We start from the raw sequence: 24,185 nt of genomic DNA on the forward strand, positions 1-24,185 counted from the left end.
TAGCACAGCTAATAACACATCCATCACAATGAAAATAGCTCTATTGTTGACCTGAATGTCTATATAGGCTAGGGCTGTCAGTCAATAGCATGTGTTACAGAATTGACAGGAAGGGAAGATCAGATCCACTTTAGCCGACATCTACATAGAGGATGTTTTGGTGGTGTCTGAGATAGAACTGCATGAGAGTTGTCAAATCTACAAGTGCCATTGGTTGCACAGAGTCACATTAACAGAAATTCCATGCCTTGATTAGGCTACAAGTTTGAACACTGAGATGTAATCTTTTACCTCTGTTATGAAAATGGAATTCCTCATTATTTAGTTGAATGATTTTTCAATTTGAGCCTAATTATTTCTATATAGCCTACACTTTCTCGCTCTGAACTTTTAATGCCCCTTTACAACGTGACGTATTTCATTACGTCTTCTTGATCCAAACCAGTCAGGTTTCAAGACTGGTCATTCCACTGAGACTGCTCTTCTCTGTGTCACGGATGCTCTCCGCACTGCTAAAGCTAACTCTCTCTCCTCTGCTCTCATCCTTCTAGACCTATCTGCTGCCTTTGATACTGTGAACCATCAGATCCTCCTCTCCACCCTCTCCGAGCTGGGCATCTCTGGTGCGGCTCACTCTTGGATTGCGTCCTACCTGACAGGTCGCTCCTACCAGGTGGCGTGGCGAGAATCTGTCTCCGCACCACGTTCTCTCACCACTGGTGTCCCCCAGGGCTCAGCTCTAGGCCCTCTCCTATTCTCTCTATACACCAAGTCACTTGGCTCTGTCATATCCTCACATGGTCTCTCCTATCATTGCTACGCAGATGACACACAATTCATATTCTCCTTTCCCCCTTCTGATAACCAGGTGGAGAATCGCATCTCTGCATGTCTGGCAGACATATCAGTGTGGATGTCGGATCACCACCTCAAGCTGAACCTCGGCAAGACGGAGCTGCTCTTCCTCCCAGGGAAGGACTGCCCGCTCCATGATCTCGCCATCACGGTTGACAACTCCGTTGTGTCCTCCTCCCAGAGTGCAAAGAACCTTGGCGTGACCCTGGACAACACCCTGTCGTTCTCTGCTAACATCAAAGCGGTGAGCCGATCCTGTAGGTTCATGCTCTAAAACATTCGCAGAGTACGACCCTACCTTACACAGGAAGTGGCACAGGTCCTAATCCAGGCACTTGTCATCTCCCGTCTGGATTACTGCAACTCGCTGTTGGCTGGGCTCCCTGCCTGTGCCATTAAACCCCTACAACTCATCCAGAACGCTGCAGCCCGTCTGGTGTTCAACCTTCCCAAATTCTCTCACGTCACCCCGCTCCTCCGCACACTCCACTGGCTGTCCCACTGTCTATCATAAGGTGAATGCACCAATTTGTAAGTCGCTCTGGATAAGAGCGTCTGCTAAATGACGTAAATGTAAATGTCATGTAATGTCATCTTCACAGAGTCTGCTACAAAACGTCAAAGCTAATGTTAATTTGACAAAAGCTGGATCCCTTTTAGCCATGACCGTTTAGTAGCGGGGCAAGACTCCGTGGAGATGACGTACGGTGCAATGAAATACATCACGATGTAAACGGGGCATTAGTGTCTTTTATTGCATCGGCTTCATAAATTGTGAAGCCAAGAGGAGGCTTCATCTCAGTGGATTCCTGGAGTAGCTGCGCCCACTACTGGACACTTAGTGAACCTAGCCAGATCAGTCAATTACATTTACATTTTAGTCATTTAGCAGACGCTCTTATCCAGAGCGATTTACAGTTAGTGAGTACATAAATTTTCATACTGGCCCCCTGTGGGAAACGAACCCACAACCCTGGCGTTGCAAGTGCCATGCTCTACCAACTGAGCTACAGGGGACACTTGTTACACTTGTTAAAGGGTAGGCTAGATAATGATTATAAAAACACATATAAAACGTTTTAATGATTACCTACATGTAGGCAAGTGTACACATCCATGTAGCGTCATTTAGTGTTAGGCCCAACAGTGTGTTTGTGAAGAAGGCTGAACAAAGTCGTAGCCCTAGCTCCTTATGAAATTCATTCTTAATCTTAATTTTTAAGGTGATGACTGCACTTTACTTCTCAACACCATACCACAATGAATGTAAGTCCACATGTCAAAGGAAAATGATGACCCCATGGGGGATTCGAATACATCACGTGGTTAAAAGGCCAGTTGGTCTATGAGAAAAGCTAGCAGCTAGTCTTGTTAGACCAATGGTTTAAAAACCATGGTCTTAGCAAAAGTTCACAAGTATGGCCCCCAAGTGTTTTACAAGGTCCGAGACTGTGCCAAAAGCTTTAGTCACACATCCCATGTTTGAGAAAATGAAAGCAGTAATGCATGGTTAGACAGGGCTGGGATAAATGGTATAATAATGCATTTGACTGAGTATTACGTTTCATTTCACTATGTTTGTCTTTCTTTGTTCCCTCTGTTTTAAGGTGCAAATAAATAAATATTGCAGCAGGTACAGCGTGTACTGTCGACATGTGAAAAGTGTTAATAAAAACGTTCACTCCATGTGCCATGCCAATTCCTCTACAGGTATGGCCACCATGTATGCCAGATACAAGTTTGTGGAGAAGCTCAATGAGAAGGCAGGTGGTGTGCCCCCAGCACTGAACCAGGCTGCTTTCTGGATTGGAATGCTTTCTTGTTTGGGGATGTGTTTTGTTGTTACTTTCCAGGTAGGTTGTCACTTCTTTAGTGAGAAGATGAAGGGGTTTTGTACCTTTAAGTGACAGTGTGATATTCCATACATGATCTCTCTGGTGTTTTCTTTTCCCCCAGAAGACAACGATTACGTCAGTTCATGATGCAGGTGCATTACTCTTCTTCATTTCTGGTGTGCTGTACACTATCCTCCAGTCCATCATATCCTATAAGGCCTACCCCTATGGATGTTCCTTGGCCTTGTGTCATACGCGCACCGGAATGGCAACCATCGCCTTCCTGGCAGTTTCCCCCAGTATCCTTGAAAACAATAGTAACCCATGGTGTCTAAATTATTTTAATCATGAATGATCATTGTTTTATCAAAGAAAATATCTCCTTCATTTTCCATCCAGCTGTTTTCTGTGCTGTATTTGTGACACAAACCACACTGCATAGAAAAACAGAAGACGACGTACAGTATGAGCACATCTTTACCAAGAACACAACTCACATAAACAACAAAGATGGACGACATTCTGAATCCATATAGGCTTTATAGGCTAGAGAAGCTATACGGCCAATATCAGTCTCTCTCCGACTCTCCCTGTCATTACAGGACTATGTGTTCCATCTGGTGAGTGCTGTGAGTGAGTGGATCATGGTCTTCAGCTTAATCTTCTTCTTCTTTACCTATATCCACGACTTTAAAGTGAGTTTTCAGTCACCGCTCTGTCATTGTGGTGGGAATGATTCTCATTTTCTTCTCCTTAAAAGTGTTTTTATTTCTCTTTGTCTTGTTTCTTACAGAAGTTTACTCTGAAGCTAAGAACAGAGTTTGTGGACTATTCCTGACGAAACATTGATTTGAACCTTTTGTTGGGTTGTAATTTGAAATAGTTGCTACAACAGAAGTGAATGGTTATATGTAGGAGAAATGTATATGGTGGGGTCAATGGAGGTTGGATAAGAGCCAGGGGCTTGGAGAGTTACTAAGTAAGGGAAAAGGCAATCACATGGTTGCGGTCACTGATGAGGGTGGTTAGCTATGCATTAGTGAGGAATGTGGGCCGAGGTCAGGTCAGGTCACACGAAGGGAGAAGGAACAGTTTATTACCCACATCATTTAACTTCCTGCCTAGCAACAAAGATGTAGTGTTTAGAGAAAAGGAGGAAACTCCGCCTAAAGGGGGGTATAAATACTTGTGCTGGTGGAAACATGTCTTTGTCTTTGCAGCTGTTTGACCCAGTGGGTGAATAAACTTGGTTTGAGCTTTTCCTAGTTGTCCGTTAGTTTTTTACTCTGTTTATTTAGAATCTAACACTTTTCATCTGAATATTTACAAAATCAAATGTATTATCACAAGATCAAGTGGATATAGAAAATGAATGTTATGCATCACCAGTTGATAGATCTACATACACATTCTACAAATGTTAACCAATTAATAAAAATGTAATAACTAAAATATAGTTGTTGCAAAAGTATTCACCCCTTTTGTTTAGGCAAGCCTAAATTAGTTCAGGAGCAAAATGCTGCTTAACAAATTACATAATAAGTTACATGGACTCACACTATGTGAAATAATAGGGGTTGACATGATTTTTGTGAATGACTACCCCTTCCTCTGTCCCCCATACATACAACATCTGTAAGGTCCCTCAATCAAGTATTGCATTTCGAGCACAGATTCAACTACAAAGACCAGGGAGCTTTTCGAAAGCCTTACAGGGAAACACAGTGATTGGTGAATTTGGTAACAATAACAAATCAGACATTGAATATCTCTTTAAGCATAGTCATGTTAATAATAATAATGCTGTGGATGATGTAGCATATTAAACTACCCAGACACAACAAATATATAGTTATCCTTCTGAACTGAGCTGCAGGACAGAAAGGAAACTGCTCAGGGATGTCACCATGAGGCCATTGTTGATTTTAAAACAGCTACAGAGTTGAATGGCTGTGAAGGGAATGGCTGTGAAGGGAGAGAACTGAGGATGGATCAACAACATTTTAGTGACTCCCCAATAATGACCTAAATGACAGAGTGAAAAGAATAATAAAAATATACAGTAGGGGTGTAACGATCCATCTACTACATCGATGTATCGATTTATATTCCTATGATCCAACTACATCGATCTGTGCTCGGCGAGTTGGCCTTTTGGACAACATATATCGATCTAACATCGTTTTAAAATGTAATAAATCGATTGTATCGATACTAGGAAATAACCCATTGGATTTAAGCACGTCAGACTTTATATGGATGTTTTTTCTTAGCACTTTTAATGATAAAGGCTTTAAACATTACTCGATTCAGTCTGCCTATCCGTGACGTCATCGCGCCAACAGCAGCGCAAAGACAACCAAACATAGCATGGCGGACTACAGAGGAGAAGCCACCATTGCGGTCCAGTGTGTGGAAACACTTTGGCTTTTGCAAAGACGGAGATGTTCTAAATAAGTCGCTCGCTGTTTGTAGGATATGTAAAGGTCAAGTAAAGTACAACGGCAACACGACAAATCTCTCCAACCACCTACTAAGGCGCCATGGGATTTCACACAACACCGACCGTCCAGGCACCTCTTGCAGCGTTCCCGCTGCTACAGCAGCGAAAGGTAAAGTCAACTCTGCAGAAGCCTCAGGTCTCGCCTGCATGTTTAGTCAGAGACTAGGCCAAAACTCAGCTCGGGCGAAAAACATCACGGCAACAATTGCCAAGTTTATCTGCAAAGACATGCGACCCTACAGTGTGGTTGAAAATCCGGGATTCCGTGAAATGATTCAAACATTGGAGCCAAGGTACACAATACCAAGCCGACCACACTTCTCAGAAAAGGTTATTCCTGCATTGTACGAAAGTACTAAGAATGATGTGAAGCTGTCGCTTTCTCAAGCTGAACGAGTAGCGATAACGACAGATGGCTGGACGTCATGCTCAAATCAAGGGTATGTGACAATTACCTCTCATCACATTGATCCGGAGTGGAAAATGAAGACCTTTGTTCTGCTAACCAGAGTTTTAAATGAAGCCCATACTGGTAAAAATATTGGCGCGTTACTGCGTGAAGCCTGCATGGAGTGGAAAATCTACGACAAGAATCCTGCCATCGTCACAGATAACGCCAGGAATATGATTGTGGCCGGTGCAGAAGCCCAGTTCAGTCCACACATTACCTGCTTCGCACATACACTCAACCTTGCCTCGCAGAAGGGTTTGGGGTGGACCGTGCTTCCAGGTTGTTGGGGAAAGTGCGAAAAATTGTTGGATATTTTCACTGCAGCCCGATTGCATGTCACGCCCTACAGGAAAAACAAACTGATGGATTTACCAAAACATAAACTGATCCAAGACATAATCACCAGATGGAACAGTTCATTCGAAATGCTTGAACGTTTTTTGGAACAACAGCCAGCTATAATGGCAACTCTGATGTCCAAGGATCTACGAAAGGGGGTCACAGATGTAGGCACGCTAAGTGATATTGCCAACATGGATGACATTGTTCAGTTGATGGGTCCTGTCAAAATGGCAACCACTGTGATGTGTGAAGAAGACCAGCCAACTCTCTCTGTAATTGCTCCTCTTCAAGCAAAACTGCTGAAACACCTACAGCCATGCGAAGACGACTCAACCCTGGTTGCAGAGATTAAGAGGGTGATGGCCAGTGACCTCTCCACACGCTACAGAGGCACCCAAGATGCTCTCAACATAGGTAATTAATTTGGAGTCTTAATTAAAATCAACTTGGTTAATATTTTAGGTTATTAGACTGTATTAATTTGTAAAATGCCACACCTTTGCGTTTTCAAGTTTGAATTTGAGTTGTTTTTTCATATGGAAAAGTAAACAAGATATCTGCAATACAATTCTTAGTTCATGGTGGCTTTACATCATCACTGTGCCACATTTCTTTTAAACATACTAAAGTTTAATCTTCTGATTATTTTGTGTATGAGGAGGTGGTCATCACTTGCAATTTCAGGTCAACTTAATTTAATAATGCAATGAATGCAATATTCTTGTTCTTTAAACAGCATCAGCGTTGGACCCGCGATTTAAAGAACTGCCCTACCTGGAAAAAGAGGACAGAGAACAGGTCTACACAAAACTGGTTTTTGAGGCAGAAGTGTCCCACCAGGTAACTCTTCTCTCCTCTTTCCTCTGCTCTTTTCTCTTCTCCCCTTTCATTTGTCCTCTCTCAAATCTCATCTGTTCTTTATCTTCCTCTAAATTTATGTGTGCAGTATTACAGAGCAGAAATTTGAACAGTTCACACATTCTTACATCAATAGATGCAAGCAATGGGAAATCAGGAGGAAGATGAGGGAAGCTCAAGCACAAAGCTGTCAGGATTCAATGAAGAGACCACAGGTGTGTTTCATGTGATACCAATAAAAGATTGTTGTTGTTTTGTATTAATGAAAAACATGACTATATTTTGAAATATATTTCTTATATTGTAGCTCCAAATGAGTCACCTCCTTGTAAGAAGAAAGCCTTAGATGCGCTGTTTGGCGATTCCTTCACCCAAAGAGAAAGAAAATCCACAAGCGAGACAGCCAGAGCAGAGGTGTTAAAGTACCGAGCAAAGGATGCGTTGCCTTTGACTGAAAATGCCATGAAGTGGTGGAGATCTCAGGAGAAAGAGCTACCTGTACTTTCCACCCTTGCTAAACGGTACCTGTGCATTCCAGGCACCAGTGTGCCAGCAGAACACGTTTTTAGTACTGCTGGCGACATAGTGAACGCACAGAGAAGTGTTCTGCAGCCAGATCATGTTGATCAGTTGATATTTTTGAAAAAAAATCTGTAGTCATTGAAGAGTAGCCTAGTAGGTTACACTTGATCTTTTGTTGAATATTGTTTGTTTATTAAAATGAGAGTAGTAGCAGGTTCATCCACTGCTCATTCAACCTGAAGAAATGTTGGTTGCACTTTATTTTTGATATTAATACTGTATTTGTATTGTAATGTTGAAAAACAAAAGCAGAAGTAGCAGGTAAACCTACTCTTTATTCAACCTGAAGAGATGTTGGTTGCACTTTATTTTTGATATTAATATTGTAATATTTTTATGTTGAAAAACAAAAGCAGAAGTAGCAGGTAAACCTACTGTTGAAATGTTGGTTGCACTTACTGTACTTTTATTGAAAATGTATTGAATATTGAAAATGAGATCAGACAATTTTAACTTCCTGTTAATTCAACCTAAAGTGTTGTTTGCACTTTATTCAAATAAAATGTGAATGCATTTGCCATTCATTGTTGTTCACTTGTTTATTTATATTCATAATTAATTGATACCTGATTCCATTACAAGAAACAGGAATCTAGGAAACTTCACCTGCACTGTCCAGTATCCAGGTATTTATTTCAGTCACACTGGTTGAATTTTTGGCTAAAAGGTTACTGAATCGATTTCAAGTCACTGAATCGTTTCGGATCGTATCGTTCTAAATGAACCAATATCGTCCTTGAATCGTATCGACAACCACGAATCGTGATACAAATCGAATCGTTGTTAAAACGAATCGTTACACCCCTAGTTTACACTACGTTCTCATACTTACAGCTATACATACTCACACTTTCATACTCACATTCACACACGAACCCCACCTTCAACAGGTCTGATCACATACAAGGCCCCTGGATAGGCAATCGAGTAGGCTACTTCCTTACATCAAACTAGATGTAGCTCCGGCGCTGATGTGCTCTGGCATTTGCAGGACAGAGCGTACTCACCAATTCTTTCCCTCTCACTGTTTATTCTCTTCCCCTGTCCCCCTTGCGCCTTATCGCTCTATATTTGTATCTGTTTATGCAACCTATCTTCCTTGGCCATGCATGTATGTGATAGAGACAGAGATCCTAATACTTTATGGGAATTAACCCTGTTCTTAGAATCAGCACTGTAGAACATAGCGTGTATAATATGTATAGTGTTAATTGCAGTGTAGCCTAGGTTGCCTCTGGCTATGAATGTTTCTGTACTTGTATCAGTCAATTTTTGGCTAATAACATAGACCTAACAATTATTGTAAATGTGTGTTTACCTTGTGTTATAATAACCTATTTTCAATATAAATGATAGGACTGACTGAAAAGCTGACTTCCTCCATTATAGGCTCCTGGTTGTAATTATTACATGTGTAAGCCCACAACAGCATTGCTGTTAGATAGCTTCATTTATTTAGTTAGCTATACGAAATTAATAATAGCCTAAAACTTATATTAGCTGTATGGCTAGCTTTATTCAAAATAGCAGAACATACCTGCCAGGCGACAAGTCAGCTCTCCCGCGCTGCCTCTCTTTACGCGAAAATCGTCATGCAGACTTGTGCCCTCATGGAGATTCCGTGCAGTGGATAATTAATACTGAGGTATTAATTTGTGATACTTCACTAGGCTAAAACAAGGTTTACTCGTTCATTCGTGTCGGTCAACCACTGAAAACATAAATGTGTCAAACTTTGTCTGCCTCTTCTTATCCATTTGGTGGAATTTCAACCATGCTCCGTCTTCTCTGCTTCCCACCCCTCCTCGTGCACTTCTCCAATCCTCCCTCTCAGTCTCACAACAAGAGGATAATGCTAGTGTCTCGTTTCCCCTAGCAACCAGTTGCTATAGGAATATTCCTTAGTAATTCAAAGTGTTGATGATGATGATGAAGAGTCCAGATGTATGACCACGATAGTTAGATTAGGCTAGTTATTCAATCAAACATATTTATTTTACAATTATAGACCCCTAACCTAGGAAGAAATGTGTCTTTTATAAACGTATGTGTGCAGTTACAGGTAGCATACTCCAAAAACTAGAGAAAATTCGACAAAAAATATATTAAATCCACCTTTTGCACAGTCCTCGGCATTTTAGCTGTGCACATCTCACATTTCCCAACACCGTTGCAGTAACTAGTCGTTTCTATGCGAAGCGGCTGCGGCCGCTTGTAGAAGTAGCCTTAATGACAGCACTTCCCACAGTGCGACCAAAAGAAAGATCTACACATATGAAAGCGGTATTTATCGCTCAATACAAAAAGTGGATTTAATCTTTTTCTGAATATTCTCTGTTTTTTGGAGTTCCACCTGCAACTGCACACAGATGTTCATAAGAGACAAGTTTCTTCCGAATCGAGAACAAAGAAAGTATCGCCAAGGTTTGTAGAAAAATATCCTGATTATGGTAAACAGCAGCCTATGCAAGATCTCAGATGAGCTTTAGCTCTGCCACTGAGGTTCGTGTTTACATGGCTATCTAGCAGTAATGTTAAAGGCTACTGGCTTTGATTCAGTTAGTCTACTGGGAGGAGAAGATTTGTCTTTCCCCAGGATACCCTTGCTTGTGGAGATAATGCTAGCAACCGAATGCTTTAATAAAGGATGAAGGTATAGTAGACCCAAGTAGCCTATTTTAAACTGTAACACATCTCACAATTAGAGTAACATGCAATTTTATCATTGGGGACATCACACTTTGTGCTATAGAGTATAGACTGTTGGGTTTAACAACATTTCCAAAACTCCATACCTGATCATAGGCTTTTGTTTTGAAATGTGTATGCCAGTAATGTTAATTTTATCACCAGCACTTTTGGAACCATAGCACCACTGTAGCTATATAATCCAACCACCTTGACTGATGACTGTCAATTCCTGCTGGAAGTTTCTAACTTTCACAGACTAACCAACCTTTTCTAACTTTCACAGACTGACCAAACTTTTTTCACAAACGTTTTTAGAGTAAGATTGTTGGTCATGAAGATGTCCCTTTCCTAAAATATTGTAGCAAACAAGGGGCGGGGAAGCGAACCCAGGTTACATGCGTGAAAGGCACACACCCTACGCATCGCTCCAACAGATTTAACCCACTTGGTCAGAATTGTAATGTGGCTCACTGTATTAGCGAGGATCACTACACCGTTTCGACCACTTTGACCACCAATATGCAGCCTACAGTTTTTTAGAGAGACAATAGATTTGTGGGAGTCCTTCGTAATTAAAACACAAACCAGCCGTAACATACGCATTCGATTTCTATTGTCTGCCATTTTCTTTTAGCCTCTGATTACTTTTATCTCCTAATGAAGATTTGTGTTGGTGTACTGGTTTTCCTCAACAGCCACCCTCTTTGGATGTATTATTGTTGCCGGCTGTACAGCCAGAGCTTGTGTGCTCGCCCAGGGTTTCAATTTTAGTCTATTTTAGGATTAGGGTTATGTCATGAAACGTGGGCTACTAGGCCCTACATTATAAATATGACACAATCAGCATTTCACTTTGGATATGAATAATCCAAATTATCAATCAGTTATCAAAACGCTCAGATATAACCACCAGGGCAGGAGGGCGAAGAGATGAGAAGAGTATGGCTATCTCAGCTGATTTATGCAGGAGATTTAAAATAATAATGTAAAACATATCTGTAGGCTTTTTAGTAACTATTTGAATGATGTTTTAGTCCAATGCATGTTGGTTGAACGCTTTGACACCCCGAACGTGAAAGTGAGTGGTTCAGTGAGTGTCTACGCCTAGAACATCACAGAGCTGATGAACGCAGCAACGTTCTTTTTCAGAACCATGGCGAGCGCATTGTGACGCTGTCCCTTCTACTCCTACTCAGAGCCATAGATACAGTATTTTCTAAATGGTTATACTCCTACTGTTCTCTAAACAATGGTTTCATAGTTTACAATTGTATAAACTCCCAAATCATGCTCAAAATTCAATTTAATTGATGTCACTGTTGAGTGTTTTTTAATCAGTTTGATAAACATGTTTATCCCATTGTGACATAGCCAACCATGACTTATGGAAGACTTTGACGTATTAATGGTCCCTATAAAACCCTGTAATTCTAAGAAAGAATTGTCAGATGGTTTTGAACTCAGTCAAAATCACTGCAGTATGTAGAGCGATAATGAGTAGGTCTATGTTCAGTCGTTTGTTGACAGCGACCCCGCTGAGATTCCTCCGCGAGAGGCCGCTTCTGAGTGCAGCTGGCCTGTTGTTTGCGACCGGTTCGGCAGTCTACTTTTATAGCAAATATTACGGTATCGGTGAGGATGCACTGGCCACCGTGGAGAGCGTGGACCGTGTTGTCACGGTTGAGGAGGGTAAGTTTACATATTTGACAATGTCTAAATAGTAATAGTCCCAAATGCCACCCAATACCCTATTTCTTATTTTGACCAGGACCCATAGTTCTATGGTTAAAAGGCGCTGGTCAAAAGTAGTGCACTAAATAGGGAATAGGGTGTCATTTAGGTAGCAATCATGGTGATTACATTTTTTACAGTGTAGCCCTAGATTAACAACAACAAACAAACTTGCTCCTTTGAAACCAAACCGTTGCTTTAGGTTTAATTGAACATGTTGGTACATTATGCAGACACATAAATACATTTGATGTCATACAATATAAAACACAAGTAAATATATGATCAGCCTAACTACATGGACAGATGTCTGGTGTCTTGTAGCTAGTATTTCTTAAACTTAGAGAAAACAATCCTTTATTGTTTTTCATAAAGATAATGAGCCCACCCTGGACCAGGAGGACCCAGTCCTTGTTCAGGTAAGAATGCTGCAGGCCTATCAATAGCTTGGGTGCCAGTCTTTCTGCTCTCTTGCCAATTCCATCGTGGCAATATGATATTGGCATCACAATCCCATAAGGAGTGGACAGAGAGCTGAAACAGACTGGCACCCAGGCTATAACAATACTGCTTCATTAGCAGGATTGGTTCAATAACAATCTGTCATTCAAACTGTCATTTTACTGACTCATAAATTGATCCTGATTTTCTTCCTTAGTATGTGGTTGAGGAGGTTGGGCACCGGCCCTGTCTGGCTTTAATCCCTTGGTCTGGACCTCTGTGTGTTCCCAGCTCTGTAAGTCCATCCATTCTGATACTCTTTGGTCTTCTCTCTGGTCTTAAAACTGGTTTATGTACTTTAAACATAAACATGACGTTTTCTGAAGAACAACATGGAAATACATTTCTGTAAACATTTTCCCTATTTTTTATAACTGCAGCCAACATATTACCTTACCCATGCTGGGAGGATGCTGGTGAGAGAGCTGGCAGTGTTAAACACGCAGGTAACCATGCAGATTATTGGACAAAGCTCATCTGATCTAATAGGCAGGATTACCTTCAGTATCCACTACGGTAGTGAAATACTTTGATGTTCGTTCCCTCATTTTCTCACAGATATTCACAGTGGAGCAGCCCATTTTCACCTGTTTCACTCCTGCAAGGAGGATGGTATGGAATGAACTGTCCTCTCAAAATGAACAGGTAGCCATTCATATGCAGTTACCTCAGATGTTTCCTTAACCTTTGAACACAGACATGTGTATTTCAACTGCCAATTGTCTTAGAATCTATCATGCAGTGGCCTCCTCTTGCGATCCTCCCTATTCCAGTCTGTCAGTCCTATAGGCTACATGTCTATCATTCAAACTGACTCTTAATTTAATCCTGTCTTGTTCCTTAGTATGTGGATGAGGAGGTTGGGCACCTGTCCTGTCTGGCTTTAATCCCTTGGTCTGGACCCTTGTGTGTTCCTATCTTTGTGAGTCTATCCATTCTGATACTCTCTGGTCTCTAGAGGATATTAAAGATTAACATCAAGTCACTAGTTTTCTATAAAACCACATAATGAAAAAACATATACCCTTGTCTTCATAGCCTGTCTTCTCCAAGGCCAAACCAGTCTACTACCTCACTCGTGCTGGGAGAATGCTGGTAACAGAGCTTGCAGTGTTAAACACACAGGTAACCAAACACATTATTAACCAAAGCTCATCTGATCTTATAGGGAGAATTTACTTTACCCTGTTCCCTTTTTTTTCACAGACTTCCAAATTGGTTATTGAGGAGCCTACCATTCACCTCACTGAAGCTGGGAGGCTAGTGCTTGACCAACTGTCAGCACCTTCAGATAGCCATTCACAGGTAGTCTATCACATTATTAGACAGGCATAGCTGATTAGTAATAGTACACATTACCATGTCCTCTATCTCCACAATTGTGTGTCTTATTAATCACAGAGCAATCTCTATAATTAGGGGGATGTCTTTGTTTTTCAGCCAAATAGGGAAGACTCTGGTTTTCCCTATGAGAAGTTGCAGCTGGTTGGGAACTGGGGTTCGTTTCATTTCCATTACTGGAAGATCCATTATAGACGAGTGCAGGTACTTCAGACATATTCTTAACATTTATGAACACACCTGTGTATTTGAACTCCCAATTGTCTCTGGGTTTTCTTTTGTATGTCTGTCCCTAATTGAAACCTAGGGGAAACTTGTCGTACGAACATCATGTGGGCTCTATATCACTGCCAGGGATTATACTCAGAACTGAAATCGCCTGCCAAATGTTATAGACATCTACAGCTAACATATAGAGAGAGGTCTGGAGACTGAAGGAGTTTTTTCTTTATAGCAAAATGAAGAGGACATGCATCACCTGTGCATTTTGAGGGGAGTGGAGAAGCAGCTGTGGTGGAGCAGAGTCATCCAGGAAAAAATCCTGGACCCATGGGTGAGAGATTCTCAACTGGTCTTTCGTCTCAAATGCACCTGATTTGTGTCAAATGACGCACATGCTATAGGTCTACTTATATTTCCTGGATGAAATGTAATGTTTCTCTGTCTCTTTTAAAGGGTCTCGTCCAGGTGGTCCTCACCAACAACAAGGTGACTGGTATTAAGGTACAGTCAGGCAATTTTTCACAGAAAAAATTTAAAGTGGCAAATGTCCATTTACCTATTTGAATAAATACATGTTGACAGAAAATGAAATTACACGTTCTAATCTCTTGCCTCATTTTTAGTTCCTTGGTAGAAGGATCCATGGACTCATGTCCTGCCTCGTCAAGAGGAGGTCTGAGTTCACCTATTATGAGGATGCCCAGGTACACCCCGTTGTTTCTCTGTGTTATGATTTATTTCAGTGTTTGGTTGAGGGGTTTTCAATATGGTGGTTTTCAGTGTTGGGCTGACAGTGTCACATGTTGTGTGTTAAACAGCAGGTGGATATCTCCACCACAGTGGAGGGGTACCAGGAGAGGGGGGATGAGATGATGGCATATCAGTTCTCCACCTCTGACATCATCACCACCCCTCATGAGCCGTCCTCTGGCTCCTCTCACCAGTTCCCCCAGAATTCTCCGCCTCCCCCTTTCCCTTCCGATTCCCCTCCCAGTCCCCCTCCACCTTACCACTCCACCCAGGACCAGGACCAGACCCCTGACAGCACTCCTCAGGTAACTATTCTACAGTCAATAATTCTTATTTCATTTGTACTTGTGTGTACAGGTGTGTGTCATTGTTTTGGTATCGATAGGTTTGTGTTGTCTGTCAAGGGTCAAGTTGTTAGGTCAAGATGAAAGTATTGTTATGATGTCACTGAATGTTTTGTCTGCTTCAGTTGATGTTGCAGGTGAAATGCAGTTTAGTAGAGTTTAAGTTAATGTGATGTCTGTTTTAGGAGTTTGAGGAGGAGTTTGTGGAGGAGCAAAATAATGCTGCAGATGTGCCCCAGTTGCGGTGGGTTCGCTTTCATGTGTTCATCTATAGTAAAAACCTTTGCTTTGAAATAATCTGCCCAATATTGTAGTTATACAGATGTAGGATCTTAATTTGAGACAGTTTGCTACAGCAGGAAAATAATCCTGCAGCAACAGGATACATTTTTCGTTAGGGCAAATCGAGTCTAAAATTTCAAAGTGGAAATTACAAACTTGAAAATTCCAAATACGCTACAAGTTTGCATTTCCTGCCGTGCAGGAAAATTCTCAGCAACAAAAGAGTGATCAAATTAAGATCCTACATTGGTATGGTCTTTCTGAATCCTGCAGTTATAATATAGGCTAACATAAAATGATTTCTTAATTTCATGGCACTGATGTTTTAGCTTCTTAGGTTGAACATTTGTTATTGAACATTTCTATTTACAGGCGTTACTTTGAAAACCAAGGGACAACCAACTTCTCTCTGAGGCTGGCCGGTATCAGACGTGCTATGGAGGTGAGAAAATGTGAATTTAGCACCTTTTGTATTTCACTTCATGAACATTTCTGGACTATTTGTAAATGTACTGTCTTGTTCTCACAGGCTCTGACATCCTCAGACAGTACCTCCCTCAATTACCTCACCCACGCTGGGAGGATGGTGTTGAGTGGACTATCCGAGCTCAACCAGCAGGTAACCAATTACATAATTGTGCAACGTTCATCAGACCAGATATATAGTTCCCACTGGGCACAGATGTCATTTCAACGTCTCGTTTTGATTTACATTTGGTTGAGTTGTCAACTAATGTGAATTCAATTTGAAATCCCCCCAAAAATTAACGTAATTGGATTTAGGTTAAAAGACGAAATTCCCTTACGTTGATGACTTCTTTCAAATCCAATCAGTTTCCCACTTTGATTCAACATCATCACATTGACATGTTTTATTGATACAACATTGATTCAACCAGTTCTTGCACAGTGGGTTACCTTTAGGCAACAGTGATTCATAGGGTTTAGTTGAAAAGTTTCAACGTCATACTAGCCAAACAATCGGAGGCCCTTTGAATTACAGACCTGAATCTTTGAGTTTATGATCTAAGTTTTAAGGAATTTTATGATTGTTTTGTTTTGAGGATGTGAGGCAGTTTCAGCAGGCCTACGACCTACTGGTGAACTTCATTAATGAGCCAGCAAACAGGGAGCGACTAGAGCAGGAGATGGCTCTCGTAGGAGTAGGTCTACATGCAAGCTTGAGCGTTAGCTGCAGGCACCGTCTTCTCATCTAACATCTACTCAATGAGACTTTCTAAAGTGCTTGTCAATGAAGATTATGTAATTATCCTATTTGTTTGACTTCAGATCGACCGCATCAACTTCGCAGATGTTTTTTATGAATTCGTTCTACTAAGCCTTCTAGAAGGAAAGACATCTCTTCCTATATCTGTAAGTGGCCCTAAGAATGGAACATCCTGTTGTTTATCTATGCTATACACACTGTTGTCATATCAGATCTGTAGACACTCACTCATGTCCCCTGTTCCTTCTCCAGGAGCCTGGTAGCTTCCTTTATCTGCTCCTGCAAGTCATAATGAGGATTGACCCTCCTGGAGGAGCCTGGACAGAGGCTGCTGAGAACTTCTACCTCCTCGTTAAGGTACATTTCTCTCTCTCTCTCTCTCTCTCTCTCTCTCTCTCTCTCTCTCTCTCTCTCTCTCTCTCTCTCTCTCTCTCTCTCTCTCTCTCTCTCTCTCTCTCTCTCTCTCTCTCTCTCTCTCTCTCTCTCTCTCTCTTCTCTCTCTCTCTCTCTCTCTCTCTCTCTCTCTCTCTCTCTCTCTCTCTCTCTCTCTCTCTCTCTCTCTCTCTCTCTCTCTCTCTCTCTCTCTCTCTCTCTCTCTCTCTCTCTCTCTCTCTCTTTTCTCTTCTCTCTCTTTCTCTCTCTCAATAATAGTTGATGATGTGTCTGTTGTCAACAGGGCCAGATGAAGGCATGGCTAGAATCCATCTTCAACCTCAATGACTCAATCTATGAAAGCCCAGAGAGGCTCTCGGGGGAGGTGATGAGGAACCTACAAATACAGGTTGAGTTCCTGCTGTCCAGCCTGGATTAAGGTTCCCAAACTGAGCTGAGGGCCCCATCACAAAATAAAGTATTTTGCATTTAAACATTATCTGTCAATCGTAAACAAATGTTACATCATGTGTAGGGGAGAGTGGGGTAAGTTGAGCCATTTTTTATATTCAGCATTACTCTGTCAAGGGAAATATATTATTCTTTCAAAAATATACAGTATCTGTCACGACTTCCTCCGAGGCTGCCCCTCTCCTTGTTCGGGCAGGCTTCGGCGTTTGTCGTCACCGGCCTTCTAGCCACTGCCGCTCCTCATCTCATCATTCCATTTGTTTTGTCTTGTTTATTACACACACCTGGTTCATATCCCCTCATCAGTACCTGTATAAGTGTTCCCTCTGCCCCCTTGTCTTTGTGTGTGATTGTTTATTGTGGAGGAGAGAGAAGCTCGGTGGAGCTCCATGTATTTTGTATCGCTGGGAATATTCCCTGTGTGCCTTGTATTTTCCAGTGCCCCTGTTTTGCGCACTGGAGTGTTTTTACTAGGGGTGTAACAATCCATCTACTACATCGATGTATCGATTTATATTCCTATGATCCAACTACATCGATCTGTGCTCGGCGAGTTGGCCTTTTGGACAACATATATCGATCTAACATCGTTTTAAAATGTAATAAATCGATTGTATCGATACTAGGAAATAACCCATTGGATTTAAGCACGTCAGACTTTATATGGATGTTTTTTCTTAGCACTTTTAATGATAAAGGCTTTAAACATTACTCGATTCAGTCTGCCTATCCGTGACGTCATCGCGCCAGCAGCAGCGCAAAGGCGCCAAGACAACAAAGCATAGCATGGCGGATGACAGAGGAGAAGCCGACGAGCGAGAAATTATCAAGCCACCAATCGCTGTCCTTACAAGAAACAGGAATCTAGGAAACTTCACCTGCACTGTCCAGTATCCAGGTATTTATTTCAGTCACACTGGTTGAATTTTTGGCTAAAGGGTTACTGAATCGATTTCAAGTCACTGAATCGTTTCGGATCGTATCGTTCTAAATGAACCAATATCGTCCTTGAATCGTATCGACAACCACAAATCGTGATACAAATCGAATCGTTGTTAAAACGAATCGTTACACCCCTAATATACAGAATAAGAAATATTCCAAAACATGCATCCTGTATCCAACAAGGCAGAAATGTCCAACTTGCTAACTGGTTGTAGTTACAGTGGGGGAAAAAGGTATTTAGTCAGCCACCAATTGTGCAAGTTCTCCCACTTAAAAAGATGAGAGAGGCCTGTAATTTTCATCATAGGTACACGTCAACTATGACAGACAAATCAAGGTTTTTTTTCTCCAGAAAATCACATTGTAGGATTTTTAATGAATTTATTTGCAAATTATGGTGGAAAATAAGTATTTGGTCACCTACAAACAAGCAAGATTTCTGGCTCTCACAGACCTGTAACTTATTCTTTAAGAGGCTCCTCTGTCCTCCACTCGTTACCTGTATTAATGGCACCTGTTTGAACTTGTTATCAGTATAAAAGACACCTGTCCACAACCTCAAACAGTCACACTCCAAACTCCACTATGGCCAAAACCAAAGAGCTGTCAAAGGACACCAGAAACATAATTGTAGACCTGCACCAGGCTGGGAAGACTGAATCTGCAATAGGTAAGCAGCTTGGTTTGAAGAAATCAACTGTGGGAGCAATTATTAGGAAATGGAAGACATAAGAGACCACTGATAATCTCCCTCGATCTGGGGCTCCACGCAAGATCTCACCCCGTGGGGTCAAAATGATCACAAGAACGGTGAGCAAAAATCCCAGAACCACACGGGGGGACCTAGTGAATGACCTGCAGAGAGCTGGGACCAAAGTAACAAAGCCTACCATCAGTAACACACTACGCCGCCAGGGACTCAAATCCTGCAGTGCCAGACGTGTCCTCCTGCTTAAGCCAGTACATGTCCAGGCCCGTCTGAAGTTTGCTAGAGTGCATTTGGATGATCCAGAAGAGGATTGGGAGAATGTCATATGGTCAGATGAAACCAAAATATAACTTTTTAGTAAAAACTCAACTCGTCGTGTTTGAAGGACAAAGAATGCTGAGTTGCATCCAAAGAACACCATACCTACTGTGAAGCATGGGGGTGGAAACATCATGCTTTGGGGCTGTTTTTCTGCAAAGGGACCAGGACGACTGATCCATGTAAAGGAAAGAATGAATGGGGCCATGTATTGTGAGATTTTGAGTGAAAACCTCCTTCCATCAGCAAGGGCATTGAAGATGAAACGTGGCTGGGTCTTTCAGCATGACAATGATCCCAAACACACCGCCCGGGCAATGAAGGAGTGGCTTCGTAAGAAGCATTTCAAGGTCCTGGAGTGGCCTAGCCAGTCTCCAGATCTCAACCCCATAGAAAATCTTTGGAGGGAGTTGAAAGTCCGTGTTGCCCAGCGACAGCCCCAAAACATCACTGCTCTAGAGGAGATCTGCATGGAGGAATGGACCAAAATACCAGCAACAGTGTGTGAAAACCTTGTGAAGACTTACAGAAAACGTTTGACCTGTGTCATTGCCAACAAAGGGTATATAACAAAGTATTGAGAAACTTTTGTTATTGACCAAATACTTATTTTCCACCATAATTTGCAAATAAATTCATAAAAAATCCTACAATGTGATTTTCTGGATTTTTTTTTCTCATTTTGTCTGTCATAGTTGACGTGTACCTATGATGAAAATTACAGGCCTCTCTCATCTTTTTAAGTGGGAGAACTTGCACAATTGGTGGCTGACTAAATACTTTTTTCCCCCACTCTATACACAAGTCGAAATTTCACAGTTGCCTAGTTCCGACTAGGAGGTGAACATGGCATAACACAGGCAAAATCCTTGAGGAAAAACTTGCTTCCATCTGCTTTACACCAGACACTGGGAGAGGAATTCACCTTTCAGCAGGACAATAAGCTACAACACAAGGCCAAATCTACACTGGAGTTGCTTACCAAGAAGACAGTGAATGTTACCGATTGGCCAAGTTACGGTTTTGACTTTAATCTGCTTGAAAATCTATGGCAAGACTTAAATTGCTGTCTAGCCATGATCCCCAACACCTTGACAGAGCTTGAAGAATTTTGAAAAGAACAATGGGCAAAAAATGTCACAATGGAGGTGTGCAAAGCTCCTTAGAGACTTTACCCAAGAACTCACAGCTGTAATCGCTGCCAAATGTATTTCTAACATATATTGACTCAGGAGGGTGAATACTTATCTAATGAAGGTATATTATGAGTGTTTTATTTTCCATAAATAAAATAAAAATGTAAATGAGAAAAATAACAACAATGAAATTATTTTTTTATCCCACTTTGTAACGCAACAAAATGTATGGCCATGGTATGTACGGCAGTGTGTTTCTTATTTTCTGTCACATGCGGAAATTATCGGAAGAGGAACCCAACCCCAGCCTACACACACACACACTCAACACAACTGAAGTTCAATACTGCCTAGACCACGTGACTGCAAGATAACGGTTTACAGAAAGCCTAATGATATTCCTTCTTCAAATCTCAACTCTGAGCATTATTGGCAGAGGGATTTTACTTGACAGTATTCTGCATTGAATATTTATTTATAAATTGTACTCAAGGTCGGTCTGTCTGTGTTGTAACTTTTCCTTATTGCTGACAATATGCTTTTTACCAACTTTTTTGGTCATCTGGTCATCCAGCACGTTTATTGTTTCCTACCTAATTGCATTGTTCGAGCATGATGTGGATGTTATCTTCCCCTATATAAGGTAAGTAAGAATTTAGAACAAGAAGATTATAGGCTATTATTATTTATCAGTTGCCTAATTGTTTTTATTTTCCACGAACTGCCTTTCTTGATCAAATCGTTAATAATTATACACATGTAGTGGAGGGATAGGGCTACACCTTATCAATTATGTAGTACAATATAGAAATCATGCACAAAGTAGCCTATACAAACGCAAAGCAAGTGCAATATATTCACATGTGCGCTGCACACATTATAGTTTCAACGGAATATCATCTGTCAGGTAGCAAGCGCGTTCAGCTCTCAACTGGGCACAAGTAAATGCTAAACAATGCAACAATGGGTATGCAACCCAGGTATTGAAAAGGTATTGGTTGAGTATTGGCGATGCGCAATTCAGTCATCATGCTCTGTTGGAATAAACGTGTCTAAAGGCTTTCCCAAAACACCTTCCCAATTAAATGTTGACTGCGAGGCCTACCTGGCAGAATGATATCATTCTGATTTGTATCAATCGGGAGGGCATTTGTTTAGCAAACTCTGCCATCTCATGTAGGACATTGTACAGTAGCCTACAGAAACACTGCTAGTTTATAAACGTTATCTTGCTAGGTGCGCAATTGAATTAAAGGGGAACTATATTTTCGATTTTCCCCAGACCTAAAAAATGTTCTCCTGATGTGGTTTAACATTGTTGTTGACTTAGAACATCACATTTGTGTTGATTTTCTGTTAAATAATGTCATTTTGAGAGTGAAAACCATAAAAATCTGTAGGAAAACTCATTTAAAAAAATAGAGAAAACAGAATTTTTCACACAGGGCACCTTTCCTTTGCTGGGAGGGCCGTTTGGGTAATTTGGGGCAACATTAGAGTATACCCACTTTCCAGGCACTAATGTGATACAATTTCCCTTAATAATCACAGCTTTTGATGAGTGCAAATATAAAGCATATTTCCATTACCCACACTGATTTAAATAATAAAGAAGTCAAATAAAATGTTATTTGTCACATGCTTCGTAAATAACAGGCGTAGACTAACAGTGAAAGTGAAAAAAGTATCACATTTTAGCCAGCGGTGTAGTGCTGCCTAGCGAAGTATTTATATACTTATTTGTTAAGTATCAGTGGGGATTAAGAAGTGAGTATATGCAAAAATAAAGTGAACAAAGTGGGTTTACGGCGTATAGCCTCCACTACGCCACTGATCTTAGCGACAAAAATCAATCGGCTTAGTTTTCCTCAGTTGAGCACTCTACTTGGCTGCAACCCACAGTCATTGGCTGCTACCCAGGTCCTAACGCCTAGACCTCTACACAGCCTAGTTCTTCCTGATGCCGTATGACAAACAGCATAAAATGAATAATAACACCATCTTGCGCGGGTTGGGCTACCCAGGTCCCAGCTGTGTAGCCTTCTGCATAGGGGCCTGTGAACTACTTACTAGCCAGTGTGTCCTCACTTGACTTTTAAAGGGAAAGAGCTCGTACACTAAAAGGGCATTATTAACAGTTTCGCAATTTCACAGTATTATTCCAACCTCATAGTGTGGAAATATAAAACACAGGAAAATCACGTTTTTGAGTGCACTGGGCCTGAAACAGATCAAAATATTTAAAATGACCTCCAGACATGACACACACATTAAACCTGAACTCTTCTTTTCTTTTGTGAAATTGGGGCTAAACCCCCAGAGAGTTGTATCTTTGGCTTGATGACAGTCATCACTGCATTTGCAGGTGAGCACAGAAAGACACTAAAACCATGAATGATCTTTTGTTTTTGTCTGAGCTTAAGCAACCCCATGGGTTTTCCCAGGTCAGAGACTGTGCCAAAAGCTTTAGTCACACATTCCATTATTTTGAAAATGAAAGCAGTAATGCATGGTAAGACAGGGCTGGGATAAATGGTATAAGACCATTTTACCGAGTATTACATATTACTTCCCTATGTTTCAAAGTGCAAATTAAATAAACAAATACATAAATATTGTAGCAGGTTTCACATTGGCCTACAGTAGCCTGTGAGCAAATACTGTCTAAATGGGACATTTTAAAATAAAAACATTCACTCCATATGCCATGCCAATTCCTCTACAGGTATGGCCACCATGTATGCCAGATACAAGTTTGTGGAGAAGCTCAATGAGAAGGCAGGTGGTGTGCCCCCAGCACTGAACCAGGCCGCTTTCTGGATTGGAATGCTTTCTTGTTTGGGGATATGTTTTGTTGCTACTTTCCAGGTAGGTTGTCACATCTTTAGTGAGAAGATGGAGTGTGATTTTCCATACATGATCTCTCTGGTGTGTTCTTTTTCCCCAGGAGACAACGATAATACAAATGCATGATGCAGGTGCATTACTCTTTTTCATTTCTGGTGTGTTGTACACTATCCTCCAGTCCATCATATCCTATAAGGCCTACCCCTATGGATGTTCCTTGGCCTTGTGTCATACGCGCACCGGAATGGCAACCATCGCCTTCCTGGCAGTTTCCCCCAGTATCCTTGAAAACAATAGTAACCCATGGTGTCTAAATGATTTTAATCATGAATGACCATTGTTTTCTCAAAGAAAATGTCTCCTTCATTTTCCATCCAGCTGTTATCTGTGAATTACTGCATAGAACAGAAGGCAAGGTGCAGTATGAGCACATCTTTACCAAGAACACAACTCACATAAACAACAAAGATGGACGACATTCTGAATCCATATAGGCTTTATAGGCTAGAGAAGCTATACGGCCAATATCAGTCTCTCTCCGACTCTCCCTGTCATTACAGGACTATGTGTTCCATCTGGTGAGTGCTGTGAGTGAGTGGATCGTGGCCTTCAGCTTCATCTTCTTCTTCTTTACCTATATCCACGACTTTAAAGTGAGTTTTCAGTCACCGCTCTGTCATTGTGGTGGGAATGATTCTCCTTTTCTTCTCCTTAAAAGTGTTTTTATTGTTTTATTGTTATTATTGTTTCTTACAGAAGTTTACTCTGAAGCTAAGAACAGATTTTGTTTCATGACGAAGCATCGATTTTAACCTTTTAATCAGACTATTTACAAAATCTAATGTATTTTTCTACTTTTATAAAGCAAAAG

The 24,185-nt window shown here is 41.2% G+C and overlaps 3 protein-coding genes across 3 annotated transcripts; all 3 read left to right on the top strand.

Annotated features, from left to right (window-relative positions):
• Positions 1-2,567: 2,567 nt before the first annotated feature.
• Positions 2,568-3,528, top strand: LOC311139531 (DNA damage-regulated autophagy modulator protein 1-like; the record flags this gene model as incomplete). Its single annotated transcript, XM_084174416.1, has 5 exons — positions 2,568-2,708; positions 2,812-2,989; positions 3,090-3,148; positions 3,293-3,385; positions 3,484-3,528. 5 exons carry the CDS (start codon positions 2,568-2,570, stop codon positions 3,526-3,528), a joined length of 516 nt encoding a protein of 171 aa, XP_084030542.1.
• Positions 3,529-6,105: 2,577 nt separating this feature from the next.
• Positions 6,106-7,501, top strand: LOC311140049 (E3 SUMO-protein ligase ZBED1-like; the record flags this gene model as incomplete). Its single annotated transcript, XM_084175016.1, has 4 exons — positions 6,106-6,400; positions 6,723-6,826; positions 6,981-7,059; positions 7,152-7,501. The coding sequence occupies 4 exons, from the start codon at positions 6,106-6,108 to the stop codon at positions 7,499-7,501; spliced, it is 828 nt and encodes a 275-aa protein (XP_084031142.1).
• Positions 7,502-11,610: 4,109 nt separating this feature from the next.
• LOC311140050 (uncharacterized protein) lies at positions 11,611-24,109 on the top strand (the record flags this gene model as incomplete). The annotated part of the gene is made up of 17 exons (XM_084175017.1): positions 11,611-11,806; positions 12,224-12,267; positions 14,366-14,413; positions 14,536-14,616; positions 14,731-14,855; positions 15,661-15,730; positions 15,818-15,907; positions 16,579-16,662; positions 16,769-16,873; positions 17,193-17,311; positions 20,961-21,110; positions 22,765-22,832; positions 23,193-23,335; positions 23,415-23,592; positions 23,693-23,730; positions 23,875-23,967; positions 24,071-24,109. 17 exons carry the CDS (start codon positions 11,611-11,613, stop codon positions 24,107-24,109), a joined length of 1,671 nt encoding a protein of 556 aa, XP_084031143.1.
• Between the last annotated feature and the right edge of the window lie 76 nt (positions 24,110-24,185).

This window comes from Coregonus lavaretus, assembly GCF_964263955.1.
Source record: "Coregonus lavaretus genome assembly, chromosome: 13".
Classification (NCBI taxonomy): domain Eukaryota; kingdom Metazoa; phylum Chordata; class Actinopteri; order Salmoniformes; family Salmonidae; genus Coregonus; species Coregonus lavaretus.